At 39.9% G+C, this 18393-nt stretch overlaps 1 protein-coding gene and 1 pseudogene across 3 annotated transcripts in view; both read right to left on the bottom strand.

Moving 5' to 3' along the window:
- Positions 1-17658, bottom strand: part of LOC129015230 (cyclin-Y-like protein 1B) — a 33138-nt gene extending 15480 nt beyond the window's left edge. The window contains exons 1-5 of one of the 3 annotated variants that reach the window (XM_054452850.1): positions 16944-17642; positions 15574-15633; positions 9696-9730; positions 4279-4379; positions 1253-1288 (exon numbers count right to left, since the gene is read on the bottom strand). In XM_054452850.1, coding sequence (XP_054308825.1) covers positions 1253-1288; positions 4279-4379; positions 9696-9730; positions 15574-15633; positions 16944-17202 — 491 coding nt within the window. In that variant the 5' untranslated portion in view covers positions 17203-17642. Of the gene's footprint in view, positions 1-1252; positions 1289-4278; positions 4380-9695; positions 9731-15573; positions 15634-16943 lie in introns of all 3 variants that reach the window. The other 2 variants (XM_054452852.2, XM_054452851.2) reach the window with 2 other exon arrangements.
- LOC129015131 (vacuolar protein sorting-associated protein 35-like) overlaps positions 1-18393 on the bottom strand; it is a 98795-nt pseudogene that overhangs the window by 40582 nt on the left and 39820 nt on the right.

Genomic DNA, 18393 nt, shown 5'->3' with positions numbered 1-18393 from the left:
TGCTCGGACTAGTCTCAAACTCCTGGTCGCATGTAATTCTCCCACCTTGGCCTCCCAAAGTGCTGGGGTTACAGGTGTCAACCACCACCTATGGCCCTAAATGTTCTTATAAGATACTAATTCAACCTGAGAAGCTGATTGAAAATAAAACATAAGAATAATTATTAAGACATTGCTTGCTTTCTCACTGTGCAACACTTGTAATGATTGCATAAAAGCAAAAGTGGGTAAAACTGCTGTTTTCTCAGTGTGAATAAGGGCCGTGGTACCAAATTATACTAGAATTCATTCCACTCTTCACTGCCCCTTGCAGTTTTTGTTAAAGTAGCCTGCTTCACTTAAGAATGTCCTTGATGAAACAGTAAAAATTAATGTTGTTATTAAATCCTGAACTCTCTTTTTAGTATTCTAAGTAGGAGGTTCACATAAAGCACGTCTGCATGCTGAAGTATGGTCATGTTAAAGAAAAGCACTTGTGATTTAATTGTGAGCTGAACAAGCCAATTTTTCACAGAACACCATTTCTATCTGAAAGTATGACTGACTATCATTCTCAAAAAGAAGTCAAGTGACTCTGTCATTTCAAGGAAAATAACAAGTATTTGTTGTGTATAATAAAGCTAATGCTTTCAAGCTAAAAATCAGGACTTGGAAAACACATACCTACTACTGTGAGCTTGACAGCATGTAAATATTTGAAGACATTTTTATAATCATTGTGATACTAATGAAAGTGAGTTTTTGACACTATAGATGAACATGAATTAATATTTTCCAAATAGCCAATGCATAATATTATAAAAGCTGGTAAGTGGAAAGATCCATTTATTGTACAAGAAAGATCAGTGAGTATTAGTGAGTATTAGTGGAATGAATTCATCGATATGTACAATCCCATTATAATTATTTTAATAAATCAGCACTTGTGAAGTTTTGGTGTGGCTAAAGAATACCCACAATTACCTGAAAGCTTTAAAAATACACATTTTTCCTACTATATATTTGTATGAGGCTAGTTCATCTTTTTCTTTCTTCTTTACAATAAATTGCAAACAAGACATAAACAAATACATTTTGAGACCCTCAATAATTTAAGAGATAAAAGAGTCTTACAAAAACCCACAAATGATTCACTTTAATACTGTAAAATAAACACTCTACAGCTTATGTCTACAGTTATGACCTAACAGCGTGTGTCATATTATACAAAGTGATGAGCTGGAGTAACAAGGCAGGTTTTCAAAGAGCTCACCTGTGCTTTATGTTGTAATATATTGCCAAAGTCACACTGTGGAGGGAAAAATATATTTGTAAGAACTGATTTTATCATTTGTTTGGCCTGAAGATATGTTTTTAAAAGGGGGAGGAGGGAACCCCCTCAGTGGCCCTGAAATCGTCTTGTTTGAAACAGTACTGTATGAGCACTTTTCTTTTGTTTTAGCTCTCTGGCTTTATAGCGAAAATAGGAGAACCAAAATGCTAGGCAATATGCTGTTAGAAGATGTTTCTGCTGATGGTTATTATATATAAATAATTACATATTTTCCCTGTCATTTGCTCTCCCATCCATAGAACCTTTCATCCTGTGCAAATCACTTACATCTATGTGTACATATGCTTCTATTTACGCCATACAGTAATGTTTTGCTTTTTAAGTGGCTAAGCGCTGCATTTCAGCTGATTTAGTTCACCATCACCTACTCACCCATTTGTCATTATTTCCATAAAAGCACATAATGAATGTGCTTTACACCAAATAAAGTAATTTAAAATCACCTGTGCATAATTATTAGCAGAAAATTTATTAGTAAACATAATGCACACAAAAATTAATGACACTTTTAGCTCTCCTGATATAAGCAGCACTAAGCACACAGTGTAACTCTGCATCATACAATGTTCATGACAGATATCTCCACATTCGTTTAAACAAAATATTGGTGAACAAATACAACTCTTCAGATGTATGTTACTGTGGTCCTAAGTCATCCTCAGATGGTGTGTGTCAGCAAACAGGGGTTTCTCTTGGATAAGTTCTGTGCTTCCATTTGCCCTCAGCATTTAAAGTGAGGTTCAGAATAATTTGAGAAGGGAAATTTGAGTTGTAAAAAGTAGGCCTTAAAACATTATGAGTATCTAAGATGGATATTTCTACAGTGCCTCAAACAGTTTCATCTCCAAATTGATTTCAAAATCACAGAATTTGAAGTTACATGCTGAAAAGACCACTGAACCTTACATGACACTCCATGAACCACCCATTTTACAAATAAGAGAACCAAGGCTTCAAACTGATTTGCCCAAGGTCCCCACATAGTGCTTTTGTGAACTGCAGGTGTTCATGAAACACTAGAGTAAGGTTTAAATTTAAGCATATGCACACATACATACAAATGACTTGCACAGATGAAAGGCTCTATGGGTAGAAAGAAGAGCAAATGACTGGGAAAACATGTAATTTATACATGAGAACCATCACTCCTCCATGCAAAGGAAGCCATGGCCCCCATGTTTGCTGCACACTGGATCACCCAAGGAGCTTTAAAAATGGCCTTACTGCCAGCTGGAGACATTCTGATTTAATTTGCATTGGGTATGATTTGGACATCAGGGTTGTTGGCAAATTTCCCCAGGTGATTCCAATGTGCAGCAAAGTTTGGGAATGACTGAGTTAGGGTTAAGGTCAGAATCATCTGGGATGCTTTTGTCCATATAATGATGCCTCACATACTTAAACATTTTTCTAAAAGGCTTATGAGTGCCCAGAGATGGAGGGAATGTGGAGCTGGGAAGATGCATGTGTTTGCAGACATATATTTTGAAGAAACATGTATATGTGATTCTAATATGGCTCACTCATCCCTTTGAGAACAATGGACTACTAACTATGAAAAACATTTTTCAAAATCTTTCCAAAAAGCCAATTTGCTGTATTAATTTACTCAGTAAACCTTCATTTCATCAAAGGTAAATATACCAAATGATCCCTTCTAAAATTGGAGAGCAAATTAAAACTAACTGTACTTCAAAAACAGACTTCTAGGCCAGGCGTGCTAGCTCCTGCCTGTAATCATAGCACTTTGGGAGGCTGAGTTGGGTGGATTACTTGTGCCCAGGAGTTTGAAACCAGCCTGGCCAACACAGGGAAACCCTATCTCTAAAAAAGAAAAAAAATCCTATTTTAAAGAAACTTGTAAGAATCAGACTATGCTGGAAGAAAAAGCAGAACCTCTACTTGTTTCAGGAAGGTGAAGCTTAAAAACTAGTTTGGAATTGCATACTGAAACATCAGAATCTTTTGAAATCAGAAGAAACTAGGGACTCTAGCCAAAACAGAGGCTGTTTACTTAGGGCTGAATACAAACATTAGGTGATGACTCCATAGAGTCCAAACCTCAGGGTTTTAGACATGGGTGGAGTCCAGTTCCTGCTGAAACAGAATTTGATCTCGATAATTGTTATACATGAGAGAGGAAAGTGACATTATTATGAGCATAAATTTACCATTTTTAATTAAAATGGAAATTACTGACAAATTAGCTTAAAAAGCTAGTACATTAGAAACAAAATTAAGCTTGTAAGCTAGTCATGTTTATAGACTGGAAAGTTAAGTTAGGGATAAGGACATTAACAGGCTAAGACAGTAGTTCTCAAACTGTTTTCCCAAAAATCAACACTCATAATCTAAGGAGATGTTAATAATATTCCCTGGACACCTCCAATGGAACTGGGCTTTGTTGTGACTTTTTAAATAAACTTGAACCCATCGTTCAAGGGTGTTTTGAAAAGGCATGTCTGATTGTAGCCTATGAAGTGCTCACGCATGATGGGAAAATGTAAATGCAGATACACTATGGTACCACTGGAGGACAAGCCGTTCCTTCTTCCAAGAGTAGTTTCCAAAGTAGTACCCATCGTCTTAGCCCTGTAGCCCATAAAGAACTAATAATTTTTCCCAGAAACATCCAATAAAAGGCGCTTCTCCTTCCCATTAGGTTCAACACTCTCATAACATGAATGCATCGAATAAATAGCTATGCTTTTTCTGGGATTGCTTATTTGCTATCTGGCTTTTCCTTCTACCACACAGCATTGAAGGTTAAAAGAGAAACAGAAAATTCACATTTAGGTCCCAGACATCCATATATCATTGACATCAATTTCTTAAACTGCTTGCTGTAAAGGGCAACCAAATGGCTGAAATGACAGAGGATGGCCGTGATGCTTTTAGCATAGGGGGGTCTGTTACTCGGCCCTTGGCAGCCTCGTTGTACTCACCTTTCTAGTGTGTGTCTAAGATCAGGCTGGCTGACTGTGCTGTTACCTAGCAATATGGTGGAACATGAGGAGTATTTTCTGTCAAGATGCCATGGAGGTATCTGAAGGAGAAGGAAGATAGAGAAAAATGTTTACAGCAGGCTGAACCTACAAAAGTGTGGGCTTTTTTCCTTAGTCAAAATGTCAAACAATAAAGCATTAAGGTATTTCTTACGCCCCATGACCTGCCTGAGTGTGGTACCGTGAGCAGCTCTATGGGAAACTCATTGGAGGTGCTTAACTTCCGCAGATGATGTTTGAGGAATGGGTTATAAAATGCCGCCCTTGCTATGATACCAATCATCAAACCTGGCAAGCCTCTATTATGAACTCCCTTTATAAATAATGGGAAAAGTTTAAAATAACATTTCGTGTTTTTTTATTATGCAGTAAAAGGCAGCTGAGATTTTCTATTTCTGTTATTCATTAACTACAACAAAATGTCATACATTAAATAATATTGGCACAAGACCATTTTTATTGCAGTAAATAAAGACCTCATACTACATTCACTAAGTTACTAATCCTAAGTGTACTCATTCAAGAGACAGTGTGATGGAACCAGCGTTTTAGAGTCAGAGACCCTGTGTGCCAGCGCTGCTCAGTGACCAAACAAGTGAGGGGCTATAGGTCTCTCTGGGCCTATTTCCTTGGGGGAAGATAGAGAAAGTACTGCTTTAAGACTCTCTCACATCTAGAAATCAGATGATGAAAACAACTACGGGAATTTAACTTTCACTTCATGTTTACGTAAGACTGCTATTACATGACTCAAATGAGAACTTCCGAGAATACTTTACATTCATTTCAAAAGTTGATTGATTTTATTCTGTAAGTTATTTGACACACATCATGGCACTGTCCTGCCTCATTCATGCTGCTCTCTGCCCGGAATACCTATTTCTTTCCCCCTTGTCCCAGCAAGCTTCACCTCCTCTGCCTTCTGGGATCCCTCTGCCAGCAGCCACATCACAAAACACTTCCGGTTTTGTGTACTCGTCAGTCTAATTCACTGCGTGTTACATGATAGCAATTGCCTGCAGAGGATCCCCCTGGTGAGAAAGTAAGCCTCTCCAGGGGAGGGAGGGCCCTTCCTCTCCTAACCGCAGCTGCTGAGCACAGAATGTGGGAGAAATTCAGGAGTTCAATAAATGCTTGACAAGTTATTTAAATCAGTTACAATTTGGAAGGTAAATCTTCCTACAGTTACAAATCGGTGAAAATTTATCTGCAGTGCTATCAGAGAGGTGACAGTGAACCTTTTGAGCCCTCTAGAAAATAAACTATCTCTAAAACACTTTAAAAGTATCTGTTCACTTGTCAAGAGTGCAATAGCCACTATGGAAACTGCCTCATTTATGTTAAGAAAATGCATTTCCTGGCCGGGCGCGGTGGCTCACTCCTGTAATCCCAGCACTTTGGGAGGCTGAGGTGGGTGGATCATGAGGTCCGGAGTTCAAGACCAGCCTGGCCAAGATGGTGAAACCCCGTCTCTACTAAAAATACAAAAATTAGCCGTGTGTGGTGGCAGGCATGCCTGTAATCCCAGCTACTCAGGAGGCTGAGGCAGAGAATTGCTAGAACCCGGGAGGCGGAGGTTGCAGTGAGCTGAGCTCATGACACTGCATTCCAGCCTGCGTGACAGAGCAAGACTCTGTCTAAAAAGAAAAAAAAAATGCTCTTTCTTAAAAATAATGGCAGTAACCAAATCCTAGTCATCAAATAGTTGAAGAGATCAATAGCATTATTTAAAACCACAAAATACCAATTATTGTAGCTTTAAAAAAATAACTCAGATGAGCCTTCCTTCCTTCTATTGGGATATGCTTGTCTACATCATGTTATCACACTCTTCCATCAGGGTCTCCCACAAGTACATGAAAGACAGGGTAGGGAGAAGATCTAGTGGTTGTTTATAAAAGTACACAGTATTTAAAAATTGCCTGTAGCCAATAATCAGAAATATCCATACAGTCTAACACCATTTTGCTTGTTTCAGATGATTTTTACTATGAATTCACTTACTACTTAACAAAAATCCCAGATGTTTTTGAACAATATTACTATTTGAAGGACCAAATTCTCCTTCAAGGTAGAAATGTTTTAACTCTAGCTAAACTCTTATGTCTCTTAAGCTATTCTATTAATGTATATATTTTACATTAACAGTGTATGTGTGTCAATGTACATACTATTATTGCCTCAAAAAACAAATATAGCATGAAAAATGAAAATGGACTCATTGAGATACTTTCATTCAAAGTCAAAGAAGGTATCCCTTAAGGTCACTACTATTAGGGGTAATATAGCATAATACTACGCCATAACAAAAGTTGTTTCTGAGGAAAAATCCATATATGAGAATAAAAAGAACAGAAAAAAATGCACCAAAACATAGACTAGTTGGTACAGCTTTAGGTGATATCTGTCCCCATTTTGTTCTATTTAAAATTTCATATAAGGAACACATATCGGTTTGTGGTTTTTTTTTGTTTTTTTTTTTTGGAAGTCTTTCTCTGTTTCCCACCCTGGAGTGCAGTGGCCTGACTCAGCTCACTGCAACCTCCGCCTCCCAAGTTCAACCAATTCTCCTGCCTTGGCCTCCTGTGTAGCTGGAAATACAAGCGAGTGCCACCATGCTGGGCTAATTTTGGCCAGGCTGGTCTCGAACTCCTGGCCTCAAGTGATCTGCATGCCTCAGCCTCTCAAAGTGCTGGGATACAGGTGTGAGCTACCATGCTGAACTCTCAAGACCACGTTTTTCTCCCCGTTTTTTTTACAAGACATGTTTTAGATATTTTTAAAATAATGACTTTTAGCTAACTTAAAAATTTCTAACACTTTGTGCACTAACAAAAACAGCTCCATCTATGTTGCACAGCAATGGGACCACATGGCATGTATGGAGTTTGAATAGAATTCTTACACAAGGCCTGAGTGGAAAAGTGTAATATGCTTATTGGAGGTATAAATAGAAATTGTCTGAATTAATATGATAATTATGTTGAATTTAAACTTAGATTTACACTTACATAAGGGTTCTAAATTTGGATTAAATATGATGGATTGACCAGAAATTTATTTTCTCTTCCTTCTGAAATCTCATTAGCATTAGTCATAAAATAAACATTATACACAGGACCAGGAGACAGGATTGATGGCACATGATTCTGAGTCAATGCTGCAAGGTGAAAAGCAGATAGAGGAGTGGCAACTGACATGGAAGCACAGCTTTGGTGCTGACAGGGAGTGACTGGAACAGAAACAAGCAATCTTGTTTGTTTTGAAGAACCCAATCCAGGCTCTGAAATCAGAAGCACATGGTACCTGGGAAGGTAGGGTGAAACATACAACAGAAGCCAGCAAGGTCAACTGTAAAGCTGTGCTTAGAGCCCCAAGTCCACCTCCCCTCCCATCTTATAAGGAATCTGTATGCACATTCTCTGGATATATTATACCTGAGGGTTTCTGGGCTCAGAGCTACTAGGGCTGAAACCTAGGAAATGGGATTAAATTGCACACACAAATGGAAACTCCACCTTCCTTCTCAACCCTGCTTCTAGAAAGCCAGCAGCCATGCTTGCACTGCCCAGGCAGAAAATTAGGAGACCCTTCTCGGAAGAAAACTGAACCACTGTAAAGAAAATACCCTCATACTCTCATATAATACACTGATGTCCCCCAAAAGAAAAGCTGGCTTGACCTCCAAATCCCCACAATGAGACCCCTTAGTGAACAAAGGTCCTGCTTCCAAATAGAAAAAGCCTAAGACCACCACCCATCTGAGAGAAGCCTTCAATGAGAGATCAAAACAACAGGAAAAAGGAAGTCTTGGGACCAGTAAAAATTCTGGAGCAAAACTTTTTTAAAAAAAATCTTAAAATACCCTTAAGGAGATAAAAAAAATTCAATAGAAGGGTTAGCACAGAAAGTTAAAGAATCTCTAAGAAGCAGAACAAAGACAAACTGGAAAATAGGAGGGGAAGAAATTAAAGATCAATGCAGAAATACTGGTCTAAGATGCCCAACATATGAATCATAAGGATACTAAAATAATAATAATAAAACAGAGAAAATAAGAAAATTCTCTAAAAGAGATAGTCTGCAGGCTTAATGGCCGCAATAAAATAAAAGGTCCCCACAAAGCTGTATTGTACAATTTCAGAATCCCAGGAATAGAGAAGATCCTAAAAAGCTCAAGAAATGTAAAAATTGGTTACATGTGATGCATCACACAAAGGCAATAGTTTCAAGAACAGTATAATGAAAACACAATAGAGAAATGTCTTCAGAGCCATGAAATTTAGTTTTCACTCTAGAATTTTATACTCTATAACAAAGGAGGGGTTTTGAGAGAGGCTAGATCTCTATACATGTGTGTCCATGAGCCTTTCCTCAGAAACCGCTCCAGCACCACTGGGGAGTAACACAAGGCAGAGGGCAATGCACAGTCTAGGACTCACTGATCCAACATGAGTGGGCGCAGAAGAGTTCAGAGAGGGCTCCCAGGCAAACAGGCCCAGGACAGCCGAGGGAAACATAGTCTATCCTGGAGGAGGATAACCAAAGGCCAAGGAAAGTTGCTCCAAGAAAAAACATGCAACATATGTTTTAGTAGATCAAACATTATTTTTGATAGGCATGTGACAAATGTTACAACACTTGGGGAAGAATAGCTGTCAAAAAAGAGGCAAAGGAACATAGTCAGAAAATTAATTCCATACACAAAATAATGAAGGATATGAAAGCAAAGAGGCCAGCTGGGGGGTAATGGTCGCATTTGGCTTTATGAGCTATCATGGGCTAGGAAAAGCGGGGTTATCTGGGAGAAGTACAGAAGCGTTCAGATTTCAGAAATACTTAAGAGAAAAAATGAAGGATGTACAAGGAGGCACAGTCAGAACACTATATGACTCAGCAGTGAATAATATGTGCTTACCCATAATCATGTAAACATCAATGAGTGATTTAATTAAAAATGTGTTACAGGTGGAAGAAACAGAGAGAGAAATAAGGTCACAGTGGAGTGAGGAAGCTACGCTTTCACCTGCTATGACAGGAAGTCAGCAGAAAGTGTTGAAGAAAGTGGACTTAACTATTTTTAATTTTATTTGAATACAAAAGATTAAATATTTAAGGCAGATATTTATATCACAACCAAATTGTGTAACTTAAATTTCAGACACCCTTAAAAATGGGCACAGTAAGCTAAAGACTTTCCTGCATAAATCTGATACTTAGGAAAATAGAAGAGATTTAGAAATTCCATCAAAAAAGGATCATGCTAACAGCACTGGCTCCCTGTTAAATATTTAAAGAATCATGACAGATTTTTAATTCAAACAATTAATTTCTTAACTTTTCAAATGCTTACTTACATAATATAGGTGAGAGCTCCTCCTCTTTCCTTGCACTAAGAATGAAAAAATAACTAATCAATTCTGGTATAAATACCATAGAATAAAAATAGTTGCTGATCATCTGATTATCACTATATAAAATGAGATAAAATTCCATTTTTAAAAATTCTTACCAACAGAATTTATAATTTAAATAATCTGGCATGATGAATCTCGTAAAGTAAAATCTAAAAATATAGTTTTACTTTTTTTATAATCATATTTTTTTCTTTTTATTATTATTATTATTATTATACTTTAGGCTCTATGGTACATGTGCGCAACGTGCAGGTAAGTTACATATGTATACATGTGCCATGCTGGTGCGCTGCACCCACCAACTCGTCATCTAGCATTAGGTATATCTCCCAATGCTATCCCTTCCCCCGCCCCCCACCCCACAACAGTCCCCGAAGTGTGATGTTCCCCTTCCTGTGTCCATGTGTTCTCATTGTTCAATTCCCACCTATGAGTGAGAATATGCGGTGTTTGCTTTTTTGTTCTTGCGATAGTTTACTGAGAATGATGATTTCCAATTTCATCCATGTCCCTACAAAGGACGTGAACTCATCATTTTTTATGGCTGCATAGTATTCCATGGTGTATATGTGCCACATTTTCTTAATCCAGTCTATCATTGTTGGACATTTGGGTTGGTTCCAAGTCTTTGCTATTGTGAATAATGCCGCAATACACATACGTGTGCATGTGTCTTTATAGCAGCATGATTTATAGTCCTTTGGGTATATACCCAGTAATGGGATGGCTGGGTCAAATGGAATTTCTAGTTCTAGATCCCTGAGGAATCGCTACACTGACTTCCCACAAGGGTTGAACTAGTTTACAGTCCCACCAAGAGTGTAAAAGTGTTCCTATTTCTCCACATCCTCTCCAGCACCTGTTGTTTCCTGACTTTTTAATGATTGCCATTCTAACTGGTGTGAGATGGTATCTCATTGTGGTTTTGATTTGCATTTCTCTGATGGCCAGTGACGGTGAGCATTTTTTCATGTGTTTTTTGGCTGCATAAATGTCTTCTTTTGAGAAGTGTCTGTTCATGTCCTTCGCCCACTTTTTAATGGGGTTGTTTGTTTTTTTCTTGTAAATTTGTTGGAGTTCATTGTAGATTCTGGATATTAGCCCTTTGTCAGATGAGTAGGTTGCGAAAATTTTCTCCCATTTTGTAGGTTGCCTGTTCACTCTGATGGTAGTTTCCTTTGCTGTGCAGAAGCTCTTTAGTTTAATTAGATCCCATTTGTCAATTTTGGCTTTTGTGGCCATTGCTTTTGGTGTTTTAGACATGAAGTCCTTGCACCTATTCCAAAACTGACCATATACTTGGAAGTAAAGCTCTCCTCAATAAATGTAAAAGAACAGAAATTATAACAAACTATCTCTCAGATCACAGTGCAATCAAGCTAGAACTCAGGATTAAGAATCTCACTCAAAACCGCTCAACTACATGGAAACTGAACAACCTGCTCCTGAATGACTACTGGGTACATAACGAAACGAAGGCAAAAATAAAGATGTTCTTTGAAACCAACGAGAACCAAGACACAACATACCAGAATCTCTGGGATGCATTCAAAGCAGTGTGTAGAGGGAAATTTATAGCACTAAATGCCCACAAGAGAAAGCAGGAAAGATCCAAAATTGACAGCCTAACATCACAATTAAAAGAACTAGAAAAGCAAGAGCAAACACATTCAAAAGCTAGCAGAAGGCAAGAAATAACTAAAATCAGAGCAGAACTGAAGGAAATAGAGACACAAAAAACCCTTCAAAAAATAAATGAATCCAGGAGCTGGTTTTTTGAAAGGATCAACAAAATTGATAGACCGCTAGCAAGATTAATAAAGAAAAAAAGAGAGAAGAATCAAATAGATGCAATAAAAAATGATAAAGGGGATATCACCACCGATCCCACAGAAATACAAACTACCATCAGAGAATATTACAAACACCTCTACGCAAATAAACTAGAAAATCTAGAAGAAAACGATAAATTCCTCAACACATACACCCTCCCAGGACTAAACCAGGAAGAAGTTGAATCTCTGAATAGACCAATAACAGGAGCTGAAATTGTGGCAATAATCAATAGCTTTCCAACCAAAAAAAGTCCAGGACCAGATGGGTTCACAGCCGAATTCTACCAGAGGTACAAGGAGGAGCTGGTACCATTCCTTCTGAAACTATTCCAATCAATAGAAAAAGAGGGAATCCTCCCTAACTCATTTTATGAGGCCAGCATCATCCTGATACCAAAGCCTGGCAGAGACACAACCAAAAAAGAGAATTTTAGACCAATATCCTTGATGAACATTGATGCAAAAATCCTCAATAAAATACTGGCAAACAGAATCCAGCAGTACATCAAAAAGCTTATCCACCATGATCAAGTTGGCTTCATCCCTGGGATGCAAGGCTGGTTCAATATACGCAAATCAATAAATGTAATCCAGCATATAAACAGAACCAAAGTCAAAAACCACATGATTATCTCAATAGATGCAGAAAAGGCCTTTGACAAAATTCAACAACCCTTCATGCTAAAAACTCTCAATAAATTAGGTATTGATGGGTCGTATCTCAAAATAATAAGAGCTATTTATGACAAACCCACAGCCAATATCATACCGAATGGGCAAAAACTGGAAGCATTCCCTTTGAAAACTGGCACAAGACAGGGATGCCCTCTCTCACCACTTCTATTCAACATAGTGTTGGAAGTTCTGGCCAGGGCAATTAGGCAAGAGAAGGAAATCAAGGGTATTCAATTAGGAAAAGAGGAAGTCAGATTGTCCCTGTTTGCAGATGACATGATAGTATATCTAGAAAACCCCATTGTCTCAGCCCAAAATCTCCTTAAGCTGATAAGCAACTTCAGCAAAGTCTCAGGATACAAAATCAATGTACAAAAATCACAAGCATTCTTATACATCAATAACAAACAAACAGAGAGCCAAATCATGAGTGAACTCCCATTCACAATTGCTTCAAAAAGAATAAAATACCTAGGAATCCAACTTACAAGGGATGTGAAGGACCTCTTCAAGGAGAACTACAAACCACTGCTCAAGGAAATAAAAGAGGATACAAACAAATGGAAGAACATTCCATGCTCATGGGTAGGAAGAATCAATATCATGAAAATGGCCATCCTTCCCAAGGTAATTTACAGATTCAATGCCATCCCCATCAAGTTACCAATGACTTTCTTCACAGAATTGGAAAAAACTACTTTAAGGTTCATATGGAACCAAAAAAGAGCCAGCATTGCCAAGTCAATCCTAAGCCAAAAGAACAAAGCTGGAGGCATCACGCTACCTGACTTCAAACTATACCACAAGGCTACAGTAACCAAAACAGCATGGTACTGGTACCAAAACAGAGATATAGATCAATGGAACAGAACAGAGCCGTCAGAAATAATGCCACATATCTACAACTATCTGATCTTTGACAAACCTGAAAAAAACAAGAAATGGGGAAAGGATTCCCTATTTAATAAATGGTGCTGGGAAAACTGGCTAGCCATATGTAGAAAGCTGAAACTGGATCCCTTCCTTACACCTTATACAAAAATCAATTCAAGATGGATTAAAGACTTAAATGTTAGACCTAAAACCATAAAAATCCTAGAAGAAAACCTAGGCAATACCATTCAGGACATAGTTTTACTTTTTGACCTAACAGATATTTTATTACACAAAAATGAAAGAATCCCCATGTACACAAGGAAAGGCGAAACAAATTAGGCAAGTGTATGCCCTGAAAATCTCATGCTGAAATGCAGTGCCCAGTGTTGGAGGTGGGGAAGTGTTTGGATCACAGGGGCAGATCCCTCATGAATGGCTTAGCACCATCCCCTTGGTGATGAGTGAGTTCCTGCTCTGAGTTCAAGCATAATCTTCTTAGCTTTTTGTTATTGTTGTTGTTGTTGTTCTGAGATGGGGTCTCACTCTGATGCCCAGGCTGGAGTACAGTGCTGTGATTATGGTTCACTGCAACCTTAACCTCCTAGGCTCAAGTGATCCTCCCACCTAAGCCTGCGGAGTAGCTGCGGCTGCAAGCACGCACCACCACACCTGGCTAATTTTTAAATTTTTTGTAGAGACAGGGTCTCACTATGTTGGCCAAAGCTGGTCTCAGACTCTGGCCTCAAGTGATCTGCCTGCCTCAGCCTCCTAAAGTGCTGGAGTTACAGACATGAGCCACTGCACCTGGCATGATCTGCTTGTTTAAAAGCAGGCGGCACCTCTCACTCTCTCTTGCTCCTTCTCTCACCATGTGAGAGATGCCTTCACCTTCCACCATGATTATTAGGTTCTTGAGGCCCTTGCCAGAAGCAGATGCAGCACCACACTTCCTGTACAGGCTGTAGAACTGTGAGTCAATAAAGCCTCTTTTCTTTATAAATTATCCAGTCTCAGATATTCCTTCATAGAAATGCCAAAATATAGGACAGATGAGAAAGTTAGCTAATAAAAAATTTACCTATTGTATGTCTGAACCCCTAGGCAGTAGTGTTTGCTGATTCTACATTTACACATAGCTTACTTTCATTACCAGGATCTAATAGCTGACAGCTCTAAGAACCAGTTTCTGGCCAGGAGCCAATCTCCAGATGCACTAGAATCCCTGCAAGCATCCCAAATGACTTATCGGTCATCTACTAATATGTTACCAAAAAAATTAATGGGTCTTTACACAACTGAAAAGTAGCCTCTCTTGAACTCAAATGTTAAAATGAGTGTCCAACCTAATTGAACATGGTATCCTCAGCACACAAAATCATTTTGTTCTAATACAGGTCCAAAGAATAAAAGCTACAAGGGGACTTGGGCCACACTTTGTTCTCCACAATGCCTCCTCCTTTGAAGTTGAACTGGTCTCACTGACACACATTTCTCACTGCTGAAGAGACACGGGCATGGGGTAGGTTTTCTTCTACTTCCATGCACTCTGTGTGTGAGAAGCCCATGGCTCTGGAAGAAACTGAGAAATACAACAATCCTAACCAGAAGTTACCAGCTCAAGACAGGGAAAGTCCACACAAACTAGGAAAACGCAGGGGAGAAACCCATTTTTTATTGTGCTGCATTACTTCAGATGTTATTATAGAACCCCCACTTCTTGTATTCTTGCTGGTGAAAATAACTGAAAAACATGGTGTATGGCTTTTTTTGAAAATAAAGTAAGATTTAGCAGAATGTTACAAAAAACAAGCAGGAGTACAGAAAACTCCTACAGTTCTAATTCTCATCCTAAAACAAGCAGGATGTGGAAACTTTACACTAGTTTCACACACTAAGGCTAACCTGGAAAACAGCACAGACCATGTTTACATTTCCATTACATTCGAATGAATAAGTTCTGAGTAGCATGAACATGGATGTGACAGGCTCATGTGGTTAGAGCACTGTGTAAAAAGGAGGCCAAAATCACAGATCCAATCTAGAACAATGGATTCTTTTGATTTGTTCAAGTGAAATCTAAGCTGAAGCCTAAATCTTATCACTCATCATTAAAATGTACTCTTTGGAGCAAGCGAAAAATGGCAAAGATGTATGAAGAAAAAGGCATAAATCCATGACTACTACTTTAAATCATGTGGCCAATTAATTGCATTGATAAAAATGTCACCAATTGTGTAAACACAAAGTCTGCATGTTTCCATGAACAGTGACAACTAAAGGAAATTATGTCACACATTAAAATAAGACAAGTAAATATATGAAAAGTTGAAAAATTTTTAACTAAGATCTGAGTTCCTCTAAATATGTTCTGTAATACACAAAACAGAAAGTTTGTAGTTTTTTGCTTGGAGGAAGAAACAATATTGTCTTACCACTCATTTGATATTTTCTCAGGAAGAGTGTGCTTTCCCTTGGATGGTGAGAAGCAAAATCTGCAGAGGAAGAAGAAGGAAAAATGTAATAGTTTAGGTGAGTAGAAAAGATTCTTTTTAAAGCTACACATCCATTTTAATCACTTTTAACAGTCGAGAAAAGTTTTTAGCAATAAATGTAAAGAAAATAAAGGCCACAATGTCCCAATTCTACTGGAGAATGCAAAAATCACAGAAGTTCTCCACGTATGTGGAATAAAACCAGGCTGTTTCTGGGACTTCTTTTTAAAATTTGCACCTAAACTGATGCAACTTGTAGATGAATCATACACATGCCTTCCTCCTTCTACTTATCAAATATACCCACCCTCCTCTATGCTGCTATTAGCAGCTCATTTCAGGGAAAGTCTGCAGCAGCAAGTGATGCTGTGGTCAATTAGTGTCAGACACCGGCTCCATATATCAAATATATAAAAACAAAGAGCTGTTTTAGGCAAAAAACAATTTTGTAAAGAGACAAGGTCTCACTCTGTTGTCCGAGCTGGAGTGGTGCAATGGTGCCATGGAGCCAGCACAGCTCACTGAAGCCTCAAACTCCTGGGCTCAAGTGATCCTCTTGCAGCTGAGAATATAGGTGCAAGCCACCATAGCTGGCTAAGCTTTAAACATTTTTTTTTTTTGTAGAGACAAGGTGATATATAAGACATACATGAAAATGTGTTATAAATCCTAAGGAATGATATAAAGAGTCTATTTTGGGCTCTCATCCAACACTACCCATCTACTACCTAGTGTGTAAAACCACTCAGAGCCTTACCTTACACCACCAAACAAGGAAAAACTTTCACAAGTACTTGCATGCTTTATGTATAAAGGTACAACTCATTCACATACTATCTTTGTTCATTCTTTCACAATTTTTGAATATTCCAAGAGTACAGTACTTTCCAGTTACAAAGGCACATTCATCATGAAGCTTAATTATTCTAACGTTTAAATAAATTAAGAGGCCAACCAAAGTTTAAACAGAAGAGCTGTGAGACACTTCCTCTATAGGAATGAAATCTGTAGTGTACATTTTCTATTTTGAAAACTTAGTTTTTGGCCAGCCTCTGGAGATGAGAAAGGGGCCAGAACTGAGCACTGGGGTAGGGAGGAGGAGAGAAACCTCCAGATGCTGCAAGGAAAAAGAATTGGGGGTCGGGGGGAGGGTGGGCAGGCACGAAGCAAGGCCAGTCCTCCTGCCTGGTCCGGTCCCTGGGCTGGGGGCAGCAGGGAGGAGCCCAAGGCTGTGGATGCCTCTAGCGGGGACCTTGGGTCAGTGACGGCCAGAGGCGTGCCTGAGGGCACAGTATCAGCCGCCTCCTTACCTTTGGGCATCCCCTGGTCGCTGATATGCTGCAGGTCATGGCCCTTTTGGGCTCCAAAATCCGACGGAGCAGGCTCTACAGCAGTGGGGTGTGGCGCTACTGCCACCTCCGCCTCCGTGATGTTGCAGCTGCAAGGCGGTTCTGCCCACCGCACCCTGCGCTGTCTTTGCTTGGGGCTGGCATTAGGGAGCAGCATGTTCCATCTGGCGGCTCCGCTCTTCTCTGCCTTGGCCTGCACCTTTGCTTGACGCTGCCTCATAGATGTCAGCGCTGCAGGACAGCTCTCCAGACCTCCTGCGCTGGCCCCGCTTGGGGCTGGCGTTGGTGCACAAGCAACAGCTCAGCGTGTTCCCCATGGGGTAGCTCGGCTTCTCTCCAGCAGCTTGGGCCTTCCCTTGCTTCCAAGTCTGCAGAGCTCAGCACTTCCACCTCTTCCCAGCAAAGGTACGCTGGCAGGGGCAGCCCTGGCAATGGGGCTGCACCCCACTAGCAGCCTGCACCTCACCTCAGACGCCTCCCCTGAGCTGACTTGTCTGCATGGGTCCCTTGGGAACCTGCTTGGTTTATTTAGAATGGGTCTAGATGCAACAAGCTGTAATTGCGAGGAAGACAGCACAGAGGGAGCTCCTCCTCCTTCCACTGCTTCCCACCAACTGAAGGAGGTTGCCCTGCCAACCGCCAGAGCTCCCTCCTGGTTCTCAGGAACCAATCAGGCCCAGAGTCCCTTCCACACGCCCCTCCCTCCATTGTGATGTGGGAGCCTAGGCACGTGGCTCACTAGGCCCCGCCCTGCTGACAGCCCTGCCTCCACCTTTCATTCATTGCTGGCTGCTGGGAGCTTTCGGAATTCTCCACTGTGAGGAAGATCTTATGGTTTCAACAAAGGAAGAGGCTTATGTAAAAGAAAACCAGGCCAGGCGCGGTGGTTCACATCTGTAATCCTAACACTTTGGGAGGCCGAGGCAGGGGGTCACGAGGTCAGGAGATTGAGACCATCCTGGCTAACGTGGTGAAACCCCGTCCCAACTAAAAATACGAAAAAAAAAATAGCTGGGTGTGGTAGCATGCACATGTAGTTCCAGCTACTCAGGATCTGAGGCAGGAGAATCACCTGAACCCGGAATGCGGAGGTTGCAGTGAGCCGAGATTGCTCCACTGCACTCCAGCCTGGGTGACAGAGCAAGACTATGTCTCAAAAAAAAAGAATAGAAAAGAAGAGAAGAGAGGGGAGGGAAAGGAGGAGAGGAGAGGAAAGAAAACCACCACATAATAAGATTTTAAATGTGATCCTAATTGCTTTTATTTTTTTTTTTAGATGGAGTGTCACTCTTGTTTCCCAGGGTGGAGTGCAATAGCACAATCTCAGCTCACCATAACCTCCACCTCCTGGATTCAAGTGATTCTCCTGCCTCAGCCTCCCAAAGTGCTGGGATTACAGGCGTGAGCCACC

The sequence above is a fragment of the Pongo pygmaeus genome, chromosome 18, assembly GCF_028885625.2.
Source record: "Pongo pygmaeus isolate AG05252 chromosome 18, NHGRI_mPonPyg2-v2.0_pri, whole genome shotgun sequence".
Classification (NCBI taxonomy): Eukaryota; Metazoa; Chordata; class Mammalia; order Primates; family Hominidae; genus Pongo; species Pongo pygmaeus.
This window is presented reverse-complemented; position numbering and strand designations above follow the sequence as displayed.